At 53.9% G+C, this 21,852-nt stretch overlaps 7 protein-coding genes across 7 annotated transcripts, besides 5 other annotated features; 4 read left to right on the top strand and 3 right to left on the bottom strand.

Moving 5' to 3' along the window:
- Positions 1-286: 286 nt before the first annotated feature.
- Positions 287-1,705, bottom strand: EKO05_0004235 (uncharacterized protein; the record flags this gene model as incomplete). The annotated part of the gene is made up of 2 exons (XM_038945534.2): positions 287-716; positions 768-1,705. 2 exons carry the CDS (start codon positions 1,703-1,705, stop codon positions 287-289), a joined length of 1,368 nt encoding a protein of 455 aa, XP_038800047.2.
- Positions 1,706-3,291: 1,586 nt separating this feature from the next.
- On the top strand, positions 3,292-4,990 carry EKO05_0004234 (uncharacterized protein; the record flags this gene model as incomplete). The annotated part of the gene is made up of 4 exons (XM_038938991.1): positions 3,292-3,489; positions 3,548-3,631; positions 3,676-4,689; positions 4,742-4,990. 4 exons carry the CDS (start codon positions 3,292-3,294, stop codon positions 4,988-4,990), a joined length of 1,545 nt encoding a protein of 514 aa, XP_038800046.1.
- Positions 4,430-4,468: a tandem repeat.
- A 987-nt stretch (positions 4,991-5,977) lies between the features above and the next one.
- On the top strand, positions 5,978-8,542 carry EKO05_0004233 (uncharacterized protein; the record flags this gene model as incomplete). Its single annotated transcript, XM_038939061.1, has 4 exons — positions 5,978-6,710; positions 6,784-7,248; positions 7,301-7,891; positions 7,941-8,542. The coding sequence occupies 4 exons, from the start codon at positions 5,978-5,980 to the stop codon at positions 8,540-8,542; spliced, it is 2,391 nt and encodes a 796-aa protein (XP_038800045.1).
- A 267-nt stretch (positions 8,543-8,809) lies between these two features.
- Positions 8,810-11,882, bottom strand: EKO05_0004232 (uncharacterized protein; the record flags this gene model as incomplete). The annotated part of the gene is made up of 3 exons (XM_038939126.1): positions 8,810-11,137; positions 11,190-11,744; positions 11,802-11,882. The coding sequence occupies 3 exons, from the start codon at positions 11,880-11,882 to the stop codon at positions 8,810-8,812; spliced, it is 2,964 nt and encodes a 987-aa protein (XP_038800044.1).
- A 1,078-nt stretch (positions 11,883-12,960) lies between these two features.
- On the bottom strand, positions 12,961-15,046 carry EKO05_0004231 (uncharacterized protein; the record flags this gene model as incomplete). The annotated part of the gene is made up of 2 exons (XM_038938763.1): positions 12,961-13,499; positions 13,558-15,046. 2 exons carry the CDS (start codon positions 15,044-15,046, stop codon positions 12,961-12,963), a joined length of 2,028 nt encoding a protein of 675 aa, XP_038800043.1.
- Positions 14,800-14,842: a tandem repeat.
- A 135-nt stretch (positions 15,047-15,181) lies between the features above and the next one.
- Positions 15,182-15,208: a tandem repeat.
- Positions 15,209-15,328: 120 nt separating this feature from the next.
- Positions 15,329-15,359: a tandem repeat.
- Positions 15,360-15,398: 39 nt separating this feature from the next.
- Positions 15,399-16,622, top strand: EKO05_0004230 (Pantetheine-phosphate adenylyltransferase; the record flags this gene model as incomplete). The annotated part of the gene is made up of 1 exon (XM_038945533.2): positions 15,399-16,622. One exon carries the CDS (start codon positions 15,399-15,401, stop codon positions 16,620-16,622), a length of 1,224 nt encoding a protein of 407 aa, XP_038800042.2.
- A 1,369-nt stretch (positions 16,623-17,991) lies between these two features.
- On the top strand, positions 17,992-19,582 carry EKO05_0004229 (uncharacterized protein; the record flags this gene model as incomplete). The annotated part of the gene is made up of 2 exons (XM_038938683.1): positions 17,992-18,331; positions 18,381-19,582. 2 exons carry the CDS (start codon positions 17,992-17,994, stop codon positions 19,580-19,582), a joined length of 1,542 nt encoding a protein of 513 aa, XP_038800041.1.
- A 1,273-nt stretch (positions 19,583-20,855) lies between these two features.
- Positions 20,856-20,890: a tandem repeat.
- Between the last annotated feature and the right edge of the window lie 962 nt (positions 20,891-21,852).

Raw genomic sequence — 21,852 nt, 5'->3', positions numbered from 1 at the left:
GCAGTAGTAGACCTACTCGAACCAAGTCATTTTCGCTTTCTTCGCTTTGTTTTCTCCTAAATCGCGACTGGTGAGATGGTGTTGATCCGCACTATATCGTTTGTTTACGCTCGTCTGACCTGCTCTCGAGCATGGCTATGGGGGTTGTGTCTCGATAATAAGCATCATCGAGGTCAAATGGTACTGAGTGGGATGTAGGTTGAGTGGTATCTACCGCGAATACACATGTAATCGATCATCTATAGCATCCCAGCGCTTCATACGTGCTCACTTTTGCACCTACGTTTCAAATTTTCGCAGCGACCTTCCACCCCGCGACATACATCCTCGTAAGTGTGAAGAAACTCGCTCCCGCCAGAAGCAGCACACCTGCAAACACGTTCAGTCCCCAGTATTTTCCGTGGTTACTGGTCACGATTGCGCCCGCAATGGGATTTCCAACCAATCCTGCAAAGCTCACACATGCAAACGTCACACCAACCCTCACACCGATCTGATGAACCTCGGAAATTTGTGCCATCTGCGCGGGAAGCAGGGATACGTATGCGCCAGACGCGAATCCGTAGAGCGCGGCGAAGGTAATGTAGGCGGCGTTGCCGGAGGCGGGAAGACCCAGTGCGAGGACGACGATACCGGCTACGGTGCACCAGAGGGATTGCATGTTGTAGTTTCCAACCTTATCTGCGAGGGTGCCGGGGATGATGCGACCGAAGATGCTAAATCAAGTCAGTATGAGACAATGCGTGGGAGGGTAGAGGTAGACGAGCCTAGCGGCGTTTAGAACAGCGAGGAGGTAGCTGGCTAGGCGAACGCTCATGCCGCTTGCAATGGCTTGGACTTCGATGAAGTTGATGGGGATGAAGAGGCCCATAAAGAACAGGAATGATGAGACAGTGAGGAGGACGAAGCGCATGTCCGCGAATGGCTCGAGGAAGACCTTGAAGCGGAGCGGACGAGGCCTGGGTGGCAGTCTTGACTTGACTGTCAAAGCAGCGATGCACAACAGACCAAGGAGCATGAAAGCAAGCGCGCGCATAGTCCAACCAAAGCCGATCTGGGGGATAAGATGCGATGCCATGATGGGTATGATGATGCCGCCGAGACCGCTACCAGCAGCCATGATGCCGTAAGCTGCTCCACGCTTCTTGAAGAACCAGGTTGGAATTGTGCTTGTAGCTGTGTTGAAGATGCAGTTGAGACCCAGAGGACTGCAAATGGCCTGGGCAAGGATGAACTGGTAGTACTTTGTGCAAAGAGACGTCATCATGAGACCGAAAACGTGGAAGATTGTGCCAAAGACGAGAAGGTATTTGGGACCATAGTTGTCAAATGCCCAGCCAACTATAGGACCGGGAAGGAACATCATGAAGATCTCGATACTCGCAATCCAGGCAATCGCCGACGGCGAGTAGCTTGCGAGCTGGTGAGTTTGGTAGTAGGTCTGGAAAACACCAAGACAGTTGATCCAGCCGAAGGAGCAGAACAGGCAGCAGAAGCCTCCAAGTAGACAAAGCCATGCATCCTTACCGCCGTCAGGAAACTGACTTGGGTGAAAGGGATTCACTGGCTCGGCCGGGGGAAGGGGACGTTGTATTTCGGATGGTTTCTCGTCAAGTTCAAGAGGTGGTTGCTCGACATCGGCCTTGGGGGCTTGGGTCTTCTCGAGGTCACTGATCGAAGGGACCGAACTCGTCACCTGCGACATGGTGGATCTTTGTGTTTGTTCGACTGCCGAGTGCGGCATGCAAGAGGGACGGGGTGCTCCTTGAAGGTACAGCTGGCAGAGCTTTCTTGGACCAGGGGGTCGGTTGTGGCGACTACAGGGTGATTTTACCGGTGAAGAGGACTTGATGTGAAGTAGTCGCCTCGTGAGCTGTTGGTGTAAAGTAGGAGGGGCTGTTACAAGGACAGCATCTTGAGGCGTTCTTCGAGGCCATATTTGACAAGCATTTACTGTGCTCGGTCTTTCGTACGCGCGAAAAGACCGGACCCGAACCAGGCAGGAGCTCCGATCCAATAACGTCACTGCGCGAAACTATAATGTCATACTCTGCCTTAGGCTCTCGTTTGCGATTGGCTGTGCGCCGCTGTGTGAAATCTAGGGCGGCAATAAGCTGTTGGGTTCTGCGGCCAGCAAGCCGGAGAAGTCGGACTTGAGATGGATGTCCGTTGGTGTCCGATGTCAGTGTGAAGGTTGCAGTGCGTTTGCGCCTAGCCGCCCTGGTCGCAAAGGTCTCGACTGTGAAGATTGCCTTGCAGTCCATCGACTCCATCCTCTCTGGTGCCGCTAGGATCAGCTTGGCAGGGTTTTTTACGCGTCCGAACTGCTAAGACTGACTGACCATAGCCTCTAAACGTTGCGCATCCGGCAGGCATGTGTTTTTATATAATCGTTTTGAGCTATCCGTCTTAAGCTGCAGTGGGATGTCAAAATTCAGTCAGGCTTCAAGAACGTCCCATCTGACGTCAATCAAAGGCACGAAGGAGCCTCCTGCGAGACAAGCTGTATACTTGCAGCAAGGTGCTTCTACGCTAGAGACATGCAAAGTGCTGGCCAGCCCAGCAAGAGTTGAGATGCGCTGGTGGTGTGCAAGCAGGACGCTAAACAGATTGCACAGGTGTATAAACAGTTCACGCAGGTGTCTAAACAGTTTATGTAGGTGTCTAAACAGTTCACGCAGGTGTCTAAACAGTTTATGTAGGTGTCTAAACAGTTCACGCAGGTGTCTAAACAGTTCACGCAGGTGTCTAAACAGTTCACGCAGGTGTCTAAACAGTTCACACAGGTGTCTAAACAGTTCACGCAGGTGTCTAAACAGTTCATGTCTGGGACTACATGGTCGACATGGAGAGAGGGGAAGGTGGACGAGCCATGAGCGAAGCGGGCGGGCATGGCTTGGCAAGCACGAGGGCGAAATCGATTTGGCCGAGCTTGACTTTGACCTTTTTCCCACACGCGCACAACGGCTCCGCACCACTCTCCATCTCTCTGTCTCTCTGTCTCTCTCCCCCTCTCTCCCCCTCTCTCTCCGGGGCTATCGCATTCCGCCCATCAGTTTCGCGCATCTGCCGATTCCATAGCTCGCCTCAGTTTGCATCCGCTTTCCACGCTTACGGCTTCCTTTCGTCATCCATACCTGGCCAGGTAGGTGCAAGCAAACAGCGCATTGGCTCTCAATCAGCTCCTAACCTTGATCCCTAAGCTCGGACAAACCCGCCGTTCCCCTGCGCCTCAGATCTCGACCACCGTCCGCCAGTAATAGTCTTACCTTCTAAGCACACATTATCAGCATGGCAGCCACCGAGTCATCCGCGCCCACCAATGGCAACTACGCGCAGGGCTACGACGCCTACGCCTCCTCCCAGCAACAGTCCGCCGGCCAGCCCGCACAACAAGCGCCTGCGTCGGAGATCCCCAAGGACGAGGTTGGCTGGTACTTTGTCGAGCAGTACTACACCACTCTGAGCAAGAGCCCAGATCGTCTCTACGTACGTTGCGACGATCGCATCATGGCCGTCGAGAGACAGGCAGCTGACACCTTTCCAGCTCTTCTACAACAAGCGCTCGCAGTACGTTTCCGGTGTTGAGGAGGAGAAGGTCAATGTCTGCGTTGGCCAGAAGGCAAGTCGAGTCCGCCCAGATCCACACGTGCTGCGACGCTAACAGCAAGGTAGCCCATTAACGAGCGCATCAAGGAGCTTGAATTCAAGGACACCAAAGTCCGCGTCACCAACGTCGACTCCCAGGGCTCCGACGCCAACATCGTTATCCAAGTCATCGGAGAGATCTCCAACCAAGGCCAGCCCCACAAGCGATTCGTCCAGACTTTTGTCCTCGCCGAGCAGACCAACGGTTACTTCGTCCTGAACGACATCTTCCGCTATCTTGCCGAAGAGCCCGAGGAGGACGACGAGGCCCAGCAGGAGCCCGCTGCGAACGGCATTGAGGAGCCCGTTCCTACCGCTGTGGTTCCCGAGGATGAGTCTGCTGCGCAGAGCGAGCAAGTTGCGAGCAGCGAGGAGGATCTGACCAAGGTCGACCAGAAGCTCGAGGAAGTTGCAAAGGAGGAGCCTTCCACTGAGGAGATCACTGCTACTGGCCCTACTGAGGAAGCCGCCGAGGCCGAGAAGGCTCCCGAGGTTGAGGAGGCTCCGGCTGCTGTCGCCGAGGAGGCCCCCAAGGAGGCCGAAGCTCCCGCTGAGCAGGCTATCGAGGAGGATAAGCCCAAGGAACCCTCTCCAACTCCCGCCCCTGCTGCCAAGCGTGCTGCCCCCGTCTCCATGCCCTCCGGCCCCCCTAAGCCCGCCGCTCCTCGCACGTGGGCCAGCCTCGCAGCCTCTGCCCACAAGGTTGCTACTCCCGTAGTGGCTGCACCCGCTGCCCAGCAGGTCCCCAAGGAGGCCAAGGCTGCCACCCCCGCTCAGTCCACTGCTGCTGCTCCTGCTCAGACATCCGCTCCCGCTCGTGAGCAGTCCCCCGCCGCAAGCCAGGGTGAGACCGCTGGCTGGCAATCGGTCACTGCGCACAAGAAGGAGCAGTCCCGCGTCCAGAACCAGGCGCCGGCTGCCGACGCCGATCAGAAGCGCGCCTACATCAAGAATGTCTACAGCCAGGTCCAGGAAGGTTCCTTGAGGGCCGCTCTTTCCAAGTTCGGCGAGATCGAGTACCTCGACCTCAACCGGGGCAAGGTCAGTGAAGACGCTACTATGTTGAGGGATTTTGTGCTAACCTTGCCCACAGAACTGCGCTTTCGTCGACTTCAAAACCCCCGCCGGGTACCAGGCTGCTGTTGCCGCGAACCCTCACACTGTCGACGGTGCTGAGCTCAAGGTCGAGGAGCGCCGCACACGCCCTCAGCAGTACCCTGCCTTCCCCCGTGGTGGTGGTTCTCAACGCGGCCGTGGAGGGCCTGGTGGCCCTCGCGGCGGCTTCGTTCCTCGTGGCCGCGGCGGTGCCCCTCGCGGCCGTGGTGCCCCTCAGGAGTCTTGAACATGGTAGCTTGATACACACTACCTCGCTTCAACTCCAGTTCGCCTCCCTTTCCGTTTGTTGAGTCTTTAGCGACCTTACCGTTCCATAACGATTCACGGCTTTCTGTTATGTGTACTGTATTCGACTCTTTTCAGCGCTTGTATAAAAGTTGCCATCTCCTGCGAAAAAGTCTGGGCGTCCGCATCTCTCCGTGGGATGTTTGAGCCCTTGCATAGCGAGTCGGTTCATCTTCGCATTTCCCTCTCTGTACCCTTATGTACTCGTTTCTTCCACTTCTTTACATCTTTGTTTGCCCGTGTATTCGACTACTTAAGGTATCTGGAATGGGCATTTGAGTGTATGCGGATATGGGCTATGGATGCGGAAAAGGACCTGGAGTAATGGGCACGGATACAAAATCGGGCTCGCCTGTACGTTTTGTCTTTGGTCTTGCGCAGCATTATTCGAAAGCAAATCACAGGTGGAAGAGCGCGATGGGTGCAAGAATACGCTAGCATGAGAGCGATCAACGAAAAGATTGTATACGCTTCGACTAGGCTGGCGTCGGGCTCCGGAGTCGTAATATGAAATATGATGGATGTGCTTGTAACCGATAACGTCACGCTGCACTATCGCAGCTGACGCGTGATTCGTCAGGTGTGATTAACCACATGCGCCCGCCGACCGTAAGCAAGTCACAGGTGACTTGGGGAAGTCGCGACGGGCCTTCATTGCTTTTACGCGACTTCGAACATAGCCTGACACGTATCGCACTTGTGTGCCCGTCTCACCTGCCTTTGCCCGACTCACTGTCCGGGGCTGTTATCGCGAAACATACGGCGATCCTAGCTCCAGCGGGGTCATCACGCGGGGTGCAACAACGCTGATCACATCATCTGCCTGCCTCCGGTACTTGCAAGTCTCTCGTAACTTGTCTCCAGCCAGCTCTCAGCTCGAGGAAGCTTTCCACCTGCTTTTCCTGCAGACTTGTCGAGATCTGGAAGCATGCGACCGCTCCCGGGCAGCGATGCTGCGCTGCCTCCGCCTACTAAGCCTCGGTCCCGCAAGCCGAGCATGGATCGCGCCGCTGCGCCGTCGAACAATAGCCCCACCACGTTCTTCATGAGGAGCGAGCAAGAGATGGAACAGTCTTTGGCTGCTTCCCAGAGCACGCATCCAGTGGCAAGGCAGCGAGACAGCACATACGGTGTGCAGAGTCTTGCTGATACTTTGGAGGCTGCGTTTGGTGCCCAAGGCACTACTGCTAGGAAGAAGGCGGATAGCCATAGCCATGCAGGCAGCCACAGCAAACACACTGCCAGGTCGGGCTCGCATGGCTCATCCACGGACTCGGCCAAGTCGCCAAAGAGTCCTTTGGCATCGCCACTGTGGAAGCTGAAAAGAAAAGTTTCCAGTCGCACGACGTCCACGCCTCTTACACCCCTTGACATAGATGCACCGTCTCCACTGCCTACCTCAGCTACACCTAGCACGCCAACATCGGTATCATTGCATTCGCTGAAGCTATCCGACGAAGGTTCTGTAGTAGATGAGGCTGGTAGTCAGGTCATCACGTCTAGTGGTGAGGAGGAATATGATGATGTCGAAACGCAGCAGGGTGCCTCGAATAGCTTCCCGCAGCTCGTGATGCCGAGCATACAGATGCCAACAAGAAGACCATTCACTGTAAAGGGAAAGAACATGGGAAAATTGAAGATTCTGGTTGCCGGAAGAGCTGGTAAGTGCATCCTGCTCTGGTTTCCACGTCGTCACTGTCAGTGGGTCTTGATTACTGACACGAAACTCTACAGCCATCGGCAAGAGTTCGCTCATTCGATCGATTGTGCAGAGCTGCGAAGACATTGTACACGTAGACCCCTTGTCACCCTCACAATCGCTCTCACAGCCACTTTCTCGAAGACCCAAGTCCCGCAGAAGACAGCCAGAACAAGGGACAACAATGAGTTTGACAGAGATACATGCTAGCACCAAACCATATCCTCCTTGGTGGACAGACGTCGAGGAAACACGAGTACTGCGCAGGAGAAAGAGCAGTATCGACACTATCTTGGAGAGGAACATCTGCTTTGTAGATACGCCGGGATACATCGAAGGTAGGTCTGAGCAAGACGATATGAACCTTGTCGTCGAGTATGTGGAATCACTACTCCACCAGACTGCTTCCATGACAACCTTGGAGGATGGAAAAATGGTTGAAGTCGTCAGCGGCAGTGGAGGTATCCTTGTAGATGTCGTAATCTACCTATTACCACCAAGTGAGTTTTGTGCCTAAAACAGCCGATCCCTCAATGCTGACGAGAACCAAAGACCAGGATATCACCAAAGATGTTGAGTTCATGCAGCGTCTATCTGCTTTCACCAATGTCTTACCCGTCATTGCAAAGTCGGAGATGTTGACTGCCCAAGAATTGATATCACTCAAAGCTTCTGTTCTTGCTCGTCTTCAGGCTACATCTGTCAAGCCCTTTCTATTCGGAAAACCTTTGGACGATGCACTATTGGCCGTCCAGGGCCTGGAAATCGTCCACCCCTCAAAGACTCCCACGACAGCGATCTATGCTGGCGAGCCAAAAGAGCCAAATCAGTTCCCGTTTCCTACACCGACACATCCATACGCCATATCGTCAGCCCATAATTCGGACAACGACACAATGGATGCCTCCTTGCTCATGTCTCCAGACTATGTGCAACCTCTCATGCCTTCCGAGCTGTCCAATTTGATTGAGCAGGTCTTCGATCCCGAATCAATTGCGTGGCTAAGACATGCTGCAGCAAAGAAATTTCTTGCATGGCGGCGTAAGATGAAACTACCAGGCAACTCGTTCATCGTTCATGGTCTACAGCAACCACACAGTCCTACCACAGCATCTGTGGGATTAAATGGCACGATGATGAACCGTGAGCCCTCCTGTCCCGTTCCATGTTACCTTACTAATGATTCTTTCAGCATCAGCTACATCCTCCGTCTTCTCCGTTGCCTCACTTTCGGGCGTCCTCGTTCCACGCTCCACCTCACCTGTTTACTCCAGTCTGCAATCCCCCCTTCTTTCCTCAGTGGCTGGCTCACCCACCGACCCTACCGCCTTCTCCCTAACAAATTACATCAACAAAGACACGCAAGCGAGCGATATTCGCGTTGCGAGATGGGCTACCGATTTGCACAAAAGTTTGAGAAATGAAAGAGAAAGGTTCGAAGATCTCCAGCGCAACGAGCGTGCTAAATGGCTGCTGGAACGCGTGGGCGAAGAAGTCGCCGCCGGTACCATCATCACAAGTGATGGCGCTCCAAGGGCTGAGTGGGCAGTCGTGCGACATGGCAACGAAAAACAGTGTGGTGGACAGAGATATGGAGTCGCGGGGTTGGACTCGAAGGATCCGCTTGGGCTGTGTGATTTCGGTGATGAGGTCAGGAGGAGAGGAGTGGTGCTCGTTCAGGTCTTGGGCGGAGTGAGTCTGCTTGGGGCTGTGGGGTTTGCTGTTGTTAGGGTTTGTGGGGTGGCAACGCCAGAGGGCAGGCTGTGGACTTGGTTGAGTGGAGGGTGGGAGTAATTGAAATTTCAACAGTGCATGGCGAGGTGGCTGCGGATGGTCCTGAAGATACCCCTGGTGAGCGGAACGAGACTGGTGTAGACGCATGGACAAGTACTCGGCTGTCAAATATTGTAGCTAGGATAAACTCTACTTAAACCACTACATCACATGAACCTATGTACATGATACGTCTTTACTGATAGGGAGCAAATTACATTCAAGTATTCACAGTGAATTTGCCAAACCATCCGATTCGGTTTCTTTTCCTCAGCTTGCGCTAATCTATCACATGTGTCTATATCGTTCATAACTCGTATCCTGATTCCTCATACTCCTATTCAAGTACGCCCCATCCGCACTCGAGTCTCTGCTCCTACGGTCGATAAGCGGCTGTCGACTCCCCGTTGTCCTGAGCATCTCGTCTGCATCCAGCGGCGTGGCGGGGATATCCACATCGACCATATCCTGCTCGTGGAGCGCGTCGGTGGTGGGCGTGTGCTGGTAGCCTGGTGCGTAGCTTGTGCCGTCGTGTTCCATGTCGCCCAGTCGCGTCCTGCTGCTCGCTCGAGACGCGGCGCGGGATCCCGAGTCCTTGTGTTTTGCGTAAGGGCTGCCGTAGGGGCTGTTTTCGACAAAGGTGGTGAATGTCGAAGGGGTGCCTGGGCGGGAGATGAGGTCGTCAGGCCGGCCGTATAGTTCGCCGTCGCCGCCAAATTCTTCCCTGAACTCGGCGCGGCGCTTGAAGTTCTGAAAGTCTAGGTCTTCTTCCTCGATCACTTCGACGTTAGGCATTCCTACACCGGTATTCGAGGATAGGCGCCCGGGTTGTTCATGGTCCATGTCTGTCAGGTACATGTCGCCATACCCTAAGTTGGCGGGTGTAGCGCGGTCGGTGGACCTACGGTGCGGAGCGGCGAAGATTTCGTTGCCGGCGTTGGAACGGTGTCCGTAGATTTCCTTCAGCAGGTGCTGGGATTTCGCGTGCACCATGGGCGTGATCAATTTCTTGTAGATAGCCGGGTTGCCGAAACGGACGCCGACCTTGTCGCCCTTCCTTGCCTTGGGGTGGTTTGCGTTGTGTGTGTTCTCAAGGTCTGAGAAGGGAAGAGTAGAGTAATAGAGCAGTTTGTCATCATAGGACTTCTTGCAGTACCATTTGAAGCCGAAGAGGAGGAAGGGGAGGGGCACCATGGCGTACAACATTGTACCGTTTTGGACGACGTTGGATTCGCCGATACCTCGAGCGCCGACCACCAGAGCAATGACGGCATTGCCAAGGAACACAGCGAAGAGCAGACGGTTGACGAGCAAGCGCCAGAAACGTCCTCCAGACTCGGTCTTGGTGATGAAGACATATTGTAGAAGATACTTCTTAAAGATGGCATCCATGCCAATGTAGAAGGCGGTAACGGGAAGGATGATAGGCTGCAGCGCACCCATGCAAAGGCCGATCGTAGAGACGAAGAGGTAGTTGTTGTAGTACTCTGCATAGGGGAACGGCTGAGGAGCACTGAGCTCAATCAGCTCACGCGGCGTAGGAGAGAAGAAGGTTCGCTGAATCCAGGTCCACGTAAAGACCCAGGCCTGCGAAAGATCAATTGCAGCGCCGAGGTTTCTCTGCATCTGCCACGTGAGCCAGAAAGTAGAAACGCTACAGAGTCCAGTCGTCAGCTGCGTAAAGGGATGGCCGCTCTTGATGGCCTCCCACACACCCTTGTCCTGTGCTGCAACGACAGCCGCAACAAAGCGCCAGGCGGATCCAAATACTGAGAAAACTAGAAGGTTGTTGAATACAAAAAAGGCGTAAAGACGGGATGCAACGTGACGTTCTCGGGAGGTTTTCGAGACGTCACCCGAGTGAGTAAACAACCGGCGGAAAACGATCGGAACACCCATGTACATCAGTGTTTGCACCAGAGGAGCCAAGATACCTTGTGCGATAGCCCATCCAGTGGGATGAGCATTAAGATTAGTCTGAAAGTCCTTCCAAACAAGACCTAGATGTGCAAAGTCTGATAAGAAAACCGAGGTCAAGATGTTAGGTACGACGAAAGCGATGGTGAAAAGTACCATCCATAGTCCGTCCCAGAATGCTCTTGCGCGACGTGTCCTGCGGCTCATTGAGAGGTTCTGCCAGAGAAGATCGTGGGGCTTTGGTGCAAGGTGCACATCGCATCCTTTCGGGCCCTTCTTCTTTGTTGCGTATGCAACAGCATGCGCATCTTCAATGCGGGAGTAAGAAGCGAAACCATAGGACATAGGATTCCTCATGTCTACGCCTTCTCGAACCTCTTTGATGGAAGCCTCAAGCCTTGCGATGCGATCGGTTAGGTAATCGATTGCATCGACCTTGCCCTTTCCGTGAATCGTCACATCGTCCTTCTTGGGTTTGCACGTCGGCCTTTTCGCTGGCAATTGATTTGGGTTCTTAAGATATTTGGCGAGGTGCTGTTCAAGCTCTCGTACCGCTTCGTCGTGTTGCTCGATCAATTCAGGCAGGTCCTTGACGTTGCGGCCGACTACCGTTCGAGGGGTATCCTCCATAGGTTTTGCCGACTCGATCAGCTCGGCAATTCCGGCGTCAGTTCGCGAGGAATTGGGAATATGGGTAAGCTGCAATGTTATTAGTCACGTATTCGATATGGTCATGTTGTTGGAGATATACCAGTAACGTCCTCGAGTGCAGACTAGCCTTATACTCTGCACTATCGAAATACGCGCGCCTCAACCGGAACACTGCCCTGTAGTTCCACCAGATAAATCCACAAATGGTCCCCTGGAACAGGTAAGCCACAAAGACGAACGCCCAGAATTTTGTTCCATAGATGTATTGTGGTGTGAACTTCATAAGGGTGGGGATGTTGCTCCACTGCTTGTAGGATGGCGATCCTCCAACAACATTGACTGGAATCAGAATGCCGCAGCCGATGACACTGAGCACAACGAAAATGTTTCGGACCATTCGGAGAAATCTCATGAACAGGACGGCATCTAAGCCAACCTTATCCACAAGATCTTGCTCCTTCACATCCTTGACGGCTCTGATCCACCCAAATGGACCTTTGTCCAGCGGCAGCGGTCGGTGTCTTTCGTCGGCATGTTTAGCTCGTGGTGCGTAGACGCGGTTGTTTCGCGGACGGAGGAAACAAAAGACGAGGAAGAGGAGGCCGGCGACGACGAAGGAGTATACGATGGCGGCGTATATAGAGTTCTGTTGAACCTTTGGATATAATGTTAGAACTCATGTGGGAGAGTGGAGGAGCTCACGACAACGTACAGTAGCTTGGAATGGATCAGCTATCAGATCCAGGAACTGGTCTGCCGAGCTTTCCTGTTTCTGACGCGTAGAGAGACCCATATCCGCGTGAGCGTGCGGTGGAACCGCTGCACGAGATGAAACAGCAGGCAAGGAAAAAAAGGAAAATGCAGATGCGTCGATTACGACAGGCAATCTCGCTCAAACGACAGGTGGGAGAATGGAGAAGAATGAGATGCCAGGAAAGCCGAAGATTCTCGACGTATCGAGCCCACCAGGAACGTGCAATGCCGCCGAAATGACATCTGACGGTCGCTTTGTTGAGTTCGCTCTCGAACACGAGCCGTGGATCGCCGCTAGCTACGTCACGGGTGGATTTGTTACGAGCACCGGCACTCCCTGGCAACCGATAAAGGAAATCCCGGGGCTTGTGTGGCAGCGCTTGTCCTTGTCCAGGTTTAGAAAGAAATGTTCGCAGCTAACGGCAGCCAAATTTAGGTGCTGACCGGATCGACTGAAAAGCTTATTAAAAGAGTTGGGTCAGGGTCTGCCTGGCGCCACCAGTCACTGTTTGTGAATTTACGAGATGAGGTGAAATGGGCTGTGCAAACCATGTGCAATTGAACAGGACCGTACCCTCTGATGAGGGAAGTCACTTGCCCACATAGGATTGTACTGTGGTACTCGCTGCGAGCCACCCTGTTGGGCTTCCAATTCGGCAATGAGGGTGACGTCACCCAACTAGATTCGACGAGCGCGATCGCGTGTGGGGTTTTGCATTGTAAAACTGGGGTTTAACACGATTAGCACACAAACCTTGGGGGAAGCATGACACAGATCGGGTGGAGGATTCGCATGATTATCTCTGCTGAGAGCTTTGGAAGCGAGGTTTGACATCTGTTAGCAAGTAGAGACGTTCGTGAAGCACAATGAACATAGTGAGCAATATTGATGGCCTGCTGCGGTGTCGATGTCTTTCGATTGTGTCTTTCGAGCTGCAGGTATCTTGTGATATAGGTAAAACTGGTCCCAAAACGCCCATTTTGCTCGCTGAACATAGAAATCTCACGACCCCTTCAGAACTGTGCGTGAAGCACCGATCGTTGTCGTCATTCATACACTGCATCCCTCATAAGATGAGATTCACTCTGTTCGAACCATCCGTGTTTGGTGTCTTTCATCATAGCTTGACACCCCAAACACCTCTTCCGCCTGCAACACCAAGCCAATCACCCCCTTGTCCTGTCAAAGCACTTTGGGGTGCCCAACTAATATTGCCGACCTCATAATCACATCGCCAACTGGCGTATGGGCCCTTCTGTCCTACTGGTACGTTCTGAGCACCTGTGCCGTTGTTGGTCGGTTGCGCAGCTGCTGGAGTGGGAAGTGCTGAAGCAGCGTGCTCGCCACTGATTGCAGCACCCTGATTGGCATGTAGCAAGTCCCAGACAAGTACGAGTGAGTCATCACCGCCAGAAGCAAGCATGCCTCTCCGTGACGGATTCCACTCAATGCTGTTAAGCGCCGCGGAGTGTCCACGAAGCTCGAGGAGCGCTTGCCCCGGCTGTCGAACATCAAGGATACGGATAACGTTCGAGTCTTGAGCAAATGTGGCAAGCAGGTGCGAGTCGTGTGGAGAGGCAGCGAGACGGAGAAGAGGCGGCGCGTAGGACATGGTTTGCTGAGCTTTTGTAGGAGACATGCGACCAGTCGGCGACCCTGTCCAAGAAGTCAGTAAATCACACACACACACACTAGGCATGGCCAGTCCACTAACCTTTGTCCTTGTCATTGTTCTTATCAGACGGCTCGTAAATGATGGTACTGTGCTCCAAGCTTCGAAGGTCGAACATGCGCACACTACCGTCAGCGCCGCAGCTTACGAAGACATCAACACTCCCTGCGCAGAAGCGGACGTCAAACACTTCTTTGTCGTGTGCAATCAACTGTGTCTTCGCCGTAAGGGTGGGAATGTCCCATATGGTGCAGGTCGTGTCAATGCTGGACGTAATGATGAGCTTAGGCGACATGGTGTTCCAATCAAGAGACGTCAGTGGTGCAGTGTGCTCGGGAGTCTTGGAGTTGGACAAGAGAGCGAGCGGGGTGAGCTTTGGTAATTGAGGTTCTCTGGTGTTCACTGAAGACGTTCGTGAGATCGTATTACTCAAATTGCTGCCTGACGACTGAGGAAGTGACCATAGCCGCAGATGGTCGCCAGAAGTTGCAAGAAGATCAGTCGATTGCTTCTGGGATGAAGGGGGCTCCCACAGTATGCGAGTAACAGGGAATGAGCATGTGGCTTCCGCGATCGCATTGTACTCAAGACCATACGGCGATGCGCCCGGAGTAGAGTCGTGTTGAGGTGTGATTTGGGTGTCGAGGATGCGTATGAAGTTGTGGTTGTCTTCAATGTAGCTTCCAACGGCCATCTTCCCAGCGCTGTTACCGCCTGACACATTCCACTTGCACCAGTCGTAGGCATATATACTCCACGGCGCAAGGTAGTTGCTGTTCGAGGGCGTCTTGTTCTGCTCACTGACGAACGTATTGCCGGCACCTAGACCTTCTGGGTCCATACTCGAGTTTGCGCGCGGCCTGATGTCAGCCAGACCTAGTGGTGAGTGCGACGCATTGGTAGTGGGAGTCGAAGGGTAGTACTTCTGTGAGGGCGTCGTGGCTGTGTACTTGGACTGCTCAGGGGTATTTGAAAAGGGAATGTACTTCTGGTCGGGGCCCATGCCAGCTGGGCTCGAGCGCGAGTAGGTGTGTGAGGATGGGTGCTGCGACTGGCTGATGGTGTTGGAGCGCGTGGGGAGCGTATACGAGTTGGCGTTGCTGACGATGCTCTGGGTGGGCACGGTCGGCGCCGTGTTCGCGGAGGAAGGGCCCGGGCGCTGTGCAGGCTGGAGACTGCCAGGCAATGCAGCAGAGGCGCCGTAGTGGGAGCCCTGAGGTGTGGCTTGCTGGAGGCTGATATTGGGCGCTGAGCCGCCGTAGTGGTCGGCCGGGTGGTATATCTGCTGCTGCTGCTGCTGCGGCTGCTGCGGCTGCTGCGGCTGCTGGGCAGATGGCGGCGTCGACACATGCAGATCTTCCTGATGCCCGCCTGCACTGGGAGGCGCAAATGCATCGGTGCCCGCGCCTGTCGTTCCTGCTGTTGCGACCTTCAGGTTGCCCATCGGCGACCCAATCGACGACAGCTGCGCGGCTTGCCCCAGTCCAGCCGCCAGGTTGAAGTGCTGCTGGTTGTTGTGGTGGAACGGCATCGCGCCGCAAGGAGAACAGCTTCGAGCTGTCCGTGAGAGGAGTGAACGGTCGCACGTCGCTCGAGGACTGAGCACTTCAGGGTCATTGATGGCCGGCCGACGTCTTGGTAGGCGCGCTCGGTCCAGCCCCCTCCCCCACCACCACCACCACCACCACCACCATCTACCTGTACTCCACAAAGGCTGATTCTGCTGACGATGACATCGTAGCTCCACGCTTGACAGCTCCAGACAATCTCGCAGCCATTGCGACCGTCATATGAGCCGGTTCACCGCAGCACATCGTCTCACCTCTGCCTTCGCCTCGCCTGCCGTGTGCCGTGTCCATCTACTGCAGCGACATCTGGCGACCATGCCCCCACTCCACACAGCCCCGTACCGTGCCCTGCTACTGCTGCCACCTGCGCCAGCATCCTCGACATATGCATCGCTGAAGGCCGCATACCATGCCCCACTCTCTACTGTGCTTAGGGAGCTGCGGCAGGCCCAGGAACCTGCTCTGCTAGAGATTGCCCTGCCATGTCCACACTTGTATGGGCATCTTGACGAGCCAAGGGGACCGCTGTACGATGTCACACAACAACTCGTCGCCGACGTCTACAAGTTGATATGCATCGTTGCGGCCAGGAATGCAATCGATACCGAGGATGCAGAGGGTGTCGACGCCCGCATCATACTGGTAGCCCATCCAAGAGACGGGACGCTGCAGCACTCTTCTGAAGACTCTACACCAGAGCAAGAGGTGCAAGGCCCCGCCATCAGCTTACACACGCTTGCTCAGAGCTCCAGGAAGTGGAGAGCTGTGTACTCCGTGGAGAGTGAAGAAGGAGAGCGCCTCTCAAAGAGCTTTCTCGCCATCTCCAAAGACACCACGGTGTCTCGAGTACGAGGTGGCATAGTTGTCAACGCAAGCGTCTCAGACTCGACGGCTGCCGCTGCTCTCAAAAAGGACTACTGTCCTACTATGAAGCATCTCTCCGTTGCTGTGGGCGGGACGTTCGATCATCTTCACATTGGCCACAAATTACTGCTCACTATGTTTGCCTTCGTACTGGGTCGCAGACAGCAGTCAGACCATTCCAGCGTTCTCACAGTGGGGATAACAGGTGATGCTCTTCTCGTGAACAAGAAGTTTGCTGACCAACTCGAAAGTTGGAAGGCTCGTCAGGAAGCAACGCATAACTTTCTACATTCGATCGTGTACTTTGGACAGCCTGACGACAGTCGTATCAGGATCCAGGAAGTCAACGAGCCGGGTCCCAATGGGCATGCCGTACACGTTAGCTATCCGTTCGGTTTGACTATTAGATATGTTGAGATCTGGGATCCTTTTGGCCCTACCATCACCGATGAGGAGATTACAGCATTGGCTCTCTCACTCGAGACCAGAGGCGGCGGTGCTGCCGTCAACGAAAAGCGGAAGGAACAGGGCTGGGACCCACTTGAGGTCTATGAAGTGGCCGTTCTCGATGCCAGCGAAGAAGACAGCGTTGATGAGACGTTCCAGAGCAAACTGAGCAGTACGGAGATTCGTCGAAAACGGAGTGAACTTGTCAAGCCAAGGGCAAAAGCATGACGGTACATCTGATGGTGTACAAACAGTGTGACGCATGTGCCACGTCGATGTTTGTCCTGAATATGATAGTGGCAGGTCGAGGCAGGTGCTTGAGCTGTTGTTTGTGGTAGATTCGATAGCTCGACGGATGTGCAGGAGGTTAGCTAGGTTCATTTTTCGTGCAACGGTACACAGCGTCGTGTACTTCTGGACGATACAACAGCGTGGACTAGTATTATGCAGCTGTTGTACGTTTCGTGTCAAGATACGATTGTACCAAGCAGGTGGCGTTGCCCAAAATGGCGACCAGCAGCACGCCAGCATTTGGTTTGCGTCAGAGAACTCATCGTATGTACACGGACTGGCGGGATGGCGCTGCAAACTTTTGCTTCTGCGACGAATGTCACCGAGACGGGACAGGGGTTACGGGGACCGGCGAAATCAGTGACAACGCAGCGGTCTCCCCATTGCGCACGCACGGGGACAGAGACAGACGGCTGTGTGGAGCCGCGTTTAGTAGCGCTGAATAGTACACGGAGCCACGCCATGCTACACGCTTCAGCCTCCTAGGGCTGCCATGGTGGCTATCTTCCCTTCCCCTCGGTGCCATTATCGTCGCGCCTTTTATTCGAGCGATGCGTTTGATGCGAATCCGAGTGCACGGTATGACCTAATTCCTACCATGTGAAGCGGCCATTGGCGTCCGCAAGCGCTTCTGCTGCACGCTTCGTTGGCAACGCATTAGGCTCTGATTCGAAGGCCTTGGTCGCATGGGGCGGGGATGAAGACGCCTCGAATCAGACTGCCGCAGCCTGATCCACCCCTGGACAGCGTGCGACCGTGTCAAGCAACGAATCGACGTGTTTTCGCTCGCGGGTCCTCCCTTAGATCCGCCTTTCTACCAGGACACCCGCATCACTTGTCGGGCACGTGACGTTCTAAGCCGTGTCGAGTATGAGTCGCACCTCGTAATTGGGCAGGCACGTCGCCTGCATCGTTAGGACGAGCTTGGTTTGCGCACGGCTGCAGGTTTTGTGTCCAGTCGTCTTCTGCAACCTTCAGCAACGCTTAGCTGACCGCTGAAGAGCCTGGAAAGGTCATGCTTCCTTTAGTTTCCCGAGTGTGCCCCTCCGGCTGGATTGCGCCCACAGACTGACAGAGCATCGCCCCAAACATCGAACACGTAGTCCGCTGGATTGACGTAGGGACTCTGCCGCAGTGTCCTCACTCCATTTCCCGCCACGTCTGCACTTCACGCCGTGCCGGCCATAGCCTTTGTTCACGTTTGTTTTGAAGTACATACCCGCTGCTAGGTTCGCTTCTCGCGCCCGTGCCAGCTGGGAGCTCTCACCTTACGCCTGGACACTTGGATGGTCTATATACAGTCGCCATGGGCATCCTTGACCTTGCCGACGAACTCCTGCGCATTATCCTCGAACATGTCGCTTCAGAACCGGAAAAACTAATCAGCCTCGAGCGTCGCGCGTATCTGTCCCAAGAAAGCTTCAAGCCGCCTCCACCAATCGAACCGGATCAGGCCCAGACTATTGCAAATCTAAGGCTCACATGCAGAAAACTCGCGGACCTTGGTGCTATTCACCAGTTTTCCAGAGTAACAACAAGATTCTCAAGAAGAGGTCTAAAGCGCTTGGAAAAGATTGCAAACCAGCGGCATCTCGCTGAGCGGGTGAAGAAATTCAGTTACATGGTACCTTTCTTCTACGTAGAAGGTTGTTTGCAAAGTCCACGAAGACTGTAGCTCTACTGACCTTGCTGCAGGGCGAGAACGTATCCAGGATTTGCTTCCGACGTTACCAGGCAATCTTGGACTCCTTGACGCTAGTCACTTTGTACAGAAGGCGAAAGAGCAGAAGGACATAGTGCGCACACGAGAGGACGCCAGAGTCTTGACACTCGCGATATCAGCCTTTACGTCACTTCAGCATGTCCAAATTTTACGGCTACAGGACCAAGAGGATGGCATGCTTATACAGTATATCCGACAGCACGACGAACTCAGCCAGATGGTGGAACTGAAGTGGCCACCAGCTTGTCTGCATTCCACGAGAACGATAGGCGAGGCGCTTCTAGCATCAAAGTCCCCATGTTCTCGGTTTTCATCACCCATGCTGAGTCCACAGAGCGTGCTGGGCGCTGCAAATAATCCACCAACGGCAATGAGGCTCCTCGCAGAGAGGCTTACCTGTCTCGAACTACACTTCGATGACGGACTAGATCTGGACCAAAGAATGAGAGACCTGTCAGCTCTGTCCAAAGCCGTTTTCACAGCGGCAAAGAACATTGAAGCTGTACATATCGGCTTTCCCTCGCACAGGCCGCTCACCCTGAAGCTGGAAGAAATTTTCCACAACGTCAAGTGGGACAAGCTACAAGCCTTTGGCATTCAGGCATGGAGGCTTGACGCCGAAGAAATAATCGCGCTTGCTAGGAGACACCGTGAAACGTTAAGAGGCCTACGGTTACGAGATGTGTTGCTAAAGGACGGCAGCCGGTGGAAAGACGTTCTTTCCTTCTTGCGGGAAGACATGTCAAGATTGGACTGGGTCAGTCTTCGACGCATAGACTACGAGAAGCACTTCGACGATGCATGGATAATGGGGGCGGAGGTACCGGACGACCCTCTAGGGAGCGACAGCAGTGACGAGAGCGACGACTGGGATCCACACGAAGACGAATTTGATCACGTTGACGACCAAGACGAAGCATACGTCAGCGACGGCTCGGTGGATGACTCCGGTTCGGATGCAGGTACGGATGAGCCTGAACAGGGAGGTAATCTGCATTTCCCACCATTGTCTCCGGATACACCCGCGTCGGTACCATGGTGCAATTGTAACGGTCACATGGACAGCGTGGAGGTGCTTGGCGACGACGGCATACTAGTGACTATCCAGCAACGGAAGTTCTGGGAGAAGTGGGTCGTCAGGAAGATGTGCACCGAGCAGCATGGTCATAAATGAGGCGGATCGACAAAGGTCCCGCGTGGGAAATTATGGGTGCGGAACTTCGTATTGCGCACCAATGTTGGCGGCGCACCGCAACCTGAGAAACGCGGAGCCCAACCCGCCGCTGCACGAGAAGTCACGCTGTGAACAGTGTATGCAAGCTATATTGCTTTTATACCTCGCATACTATCCTTACAGTTGTGCGCTACGGCCTTCCTTTGCGCCCAGCGCTTATGCACCTACACCAACGTTTTCACATGATCGCGATCGGACGATGCCCGCCGTATTCCAATACTCACTACGAGAGTCGTTCGCAAATCTCACGCTTTGCCAATGGCGCTGGTTCCAGCGTAGTCATTATTTCGAGCTTTGGTCGCATCTGCCTTTTTCTCGCTTCCTTTCGCTATGAGGGAGCGTACCTCTGCGTTTGTTCCTCCATATCCGCTACATTGATGCATCCTTCGGCGCAAACGAATGTTAGAAAGCTGCAAACCAAGAGTACGGGAACACCTTCTGGCGCGAAGTCGATGCATTTGCTTTTTGCTTCTTCAGTCCAATCATGAAAATCACGAATATAACGTAGCGTGGGAGGAGGTGTCTTTTGTTTGCTCTGTTATAGATTCTCAACTTGACAGCGGCATCGCATCGCATCTTGGCTGTGACGTACAGCTTCTTCTTTTCCTTTCTGGTTCTTACCTAGCACATAGCAACACTGAAACTTGAGGTATTCTTCAACCTTCACCGTCTTTCTCCAGTACAGTCGACTATTCAATGTTATTGGTCATGCGATCTATTTGCACTCTCTCACTTGGACAACGAAGAGCGGTTAGTCCACCCTGAGTAGACTTTAAGAGTGCTGTCAACCCCCGACTCTGTACTTCATACCTCACACCCCTCTACCATCCTCACAGGCCGCTGATCCTCTATGTGCAGGATCAAACAACATGATCAAGTAATACGCCGCCACAATGGGAGGTTTGTTACGTATATCACTTCCTTGCGAGGCCACATTGCTAAGAAATATCCAAAGCAGACGCAGCCATCTACTGCCGCAGTATCAGAATACTCCACAGCACTCTTACCATGTCCGGGCACACTAGCACAGGATGAAGACGCTTCGTTGTGAGCCGCTCTCACCTTGGCGCGGTGGTCAAGCATGGTCGTGTTCAGCGAGCCTCGAGCCGGAGCTTCATGCGTCCTCACTCTCATCCTCACCACGCGTCGCACGTACGCGACGCCACTATGGCTTGGCTGCGGTAATTGGATCCAAGGAGCGTGTCTTGCAGAACGCGTCGCGTCGCATCGCGTCGTTGTCGCTGTCGCTCTTTGCCAGACGCATCTTTCTTCGCCCACTGCTACAACAACAACGCTACACCGGATTCCTTCTTATTGCTTCGTAGCATCATTCCCTTCTTCCTTCTCGCGTTTCAGTTCATCTTCTCTGCTTCAAGCAGCCGCGTACTGGTCCTCAGTATGAGGGGAAGACCGGCCTGGCAGCCGGTGCATGGGGGTGTCATGATTTTCACGCCGGCAGAGAGAGCGAGTGTTCATGAAGGCCAAGAGTCATTACCGCAGCTCACTTTGTCAGACAGAGCACGCTCAGGTACGTTCATTTGCTCATCAAGCGAAGGTGCAAAGTAGTAGATACTGACGGAGGCAAGCTGATCAAAGCCAAGACTCAAATATGACCGATACCATCTTACCATCTCACGAAGACTTACACGACACCCGCATCAAGATGGAGCCAAGAGACTTGAGCGACATCGATTTCTCTAGTCCGAATACAGTGGTTGGAGACTCGAGCACAGTCCCAACACCAGAGTCGACCACCAGTCAAGATTTCGTTTCTCAGTTGGCGGCAGCAGCAGCAGCGATACTACCATCAGCAGCTGTTACGCCCTATCTTGAAACCTCGCTCAGTGAATGTGTATCGACGTCTACTGAGGACTTCATCGACGTCGGATATGATAGTGAGCGCACAGATTTTCTGGAAAATACTCCTTCGCCGTCACTTCGCAGAGCCGAACACAGACGCACGAGAAGGCAGAGTTGTCACCTGCATACAACACCCCAGCCTTTCACGAATCTTGCTGTTGCAAGACGATTGAGCTTCAGTAGAAGTAGCTCGCAAGCTCACACGACTGTGACGACTACACCAGGACAAAATCGTGGTGCAATCGAAAGGAAGCCTCCCCACACTTATACGTCAGAAGAAAGAGAACTTCTTTCGATTCTGTATCGTTTCTATCACTGCGAAGATGTGCGGGTGATTCCAAGAGTTTTCA

The sequence above is a fragment of the Ascochyta rabiei genome, chromosome 6 (genome assembly GCF_004011695.2).
Source record: "Ascochyta rabiei chromosome 6, complete sequence".
NCBI classification, from domain to species: Eukaryota; Fungi; Ascomycota; class Dothideomycetes; order Pleosporales; family Didymellaceae; genus Ascochyta; species Ascochyta rabiei.
The sequence above is the reverse complement of the archived record's forward strand: the minus strand, read 5'-3'. Positions and strand labels throughout refer to the sequence as shown.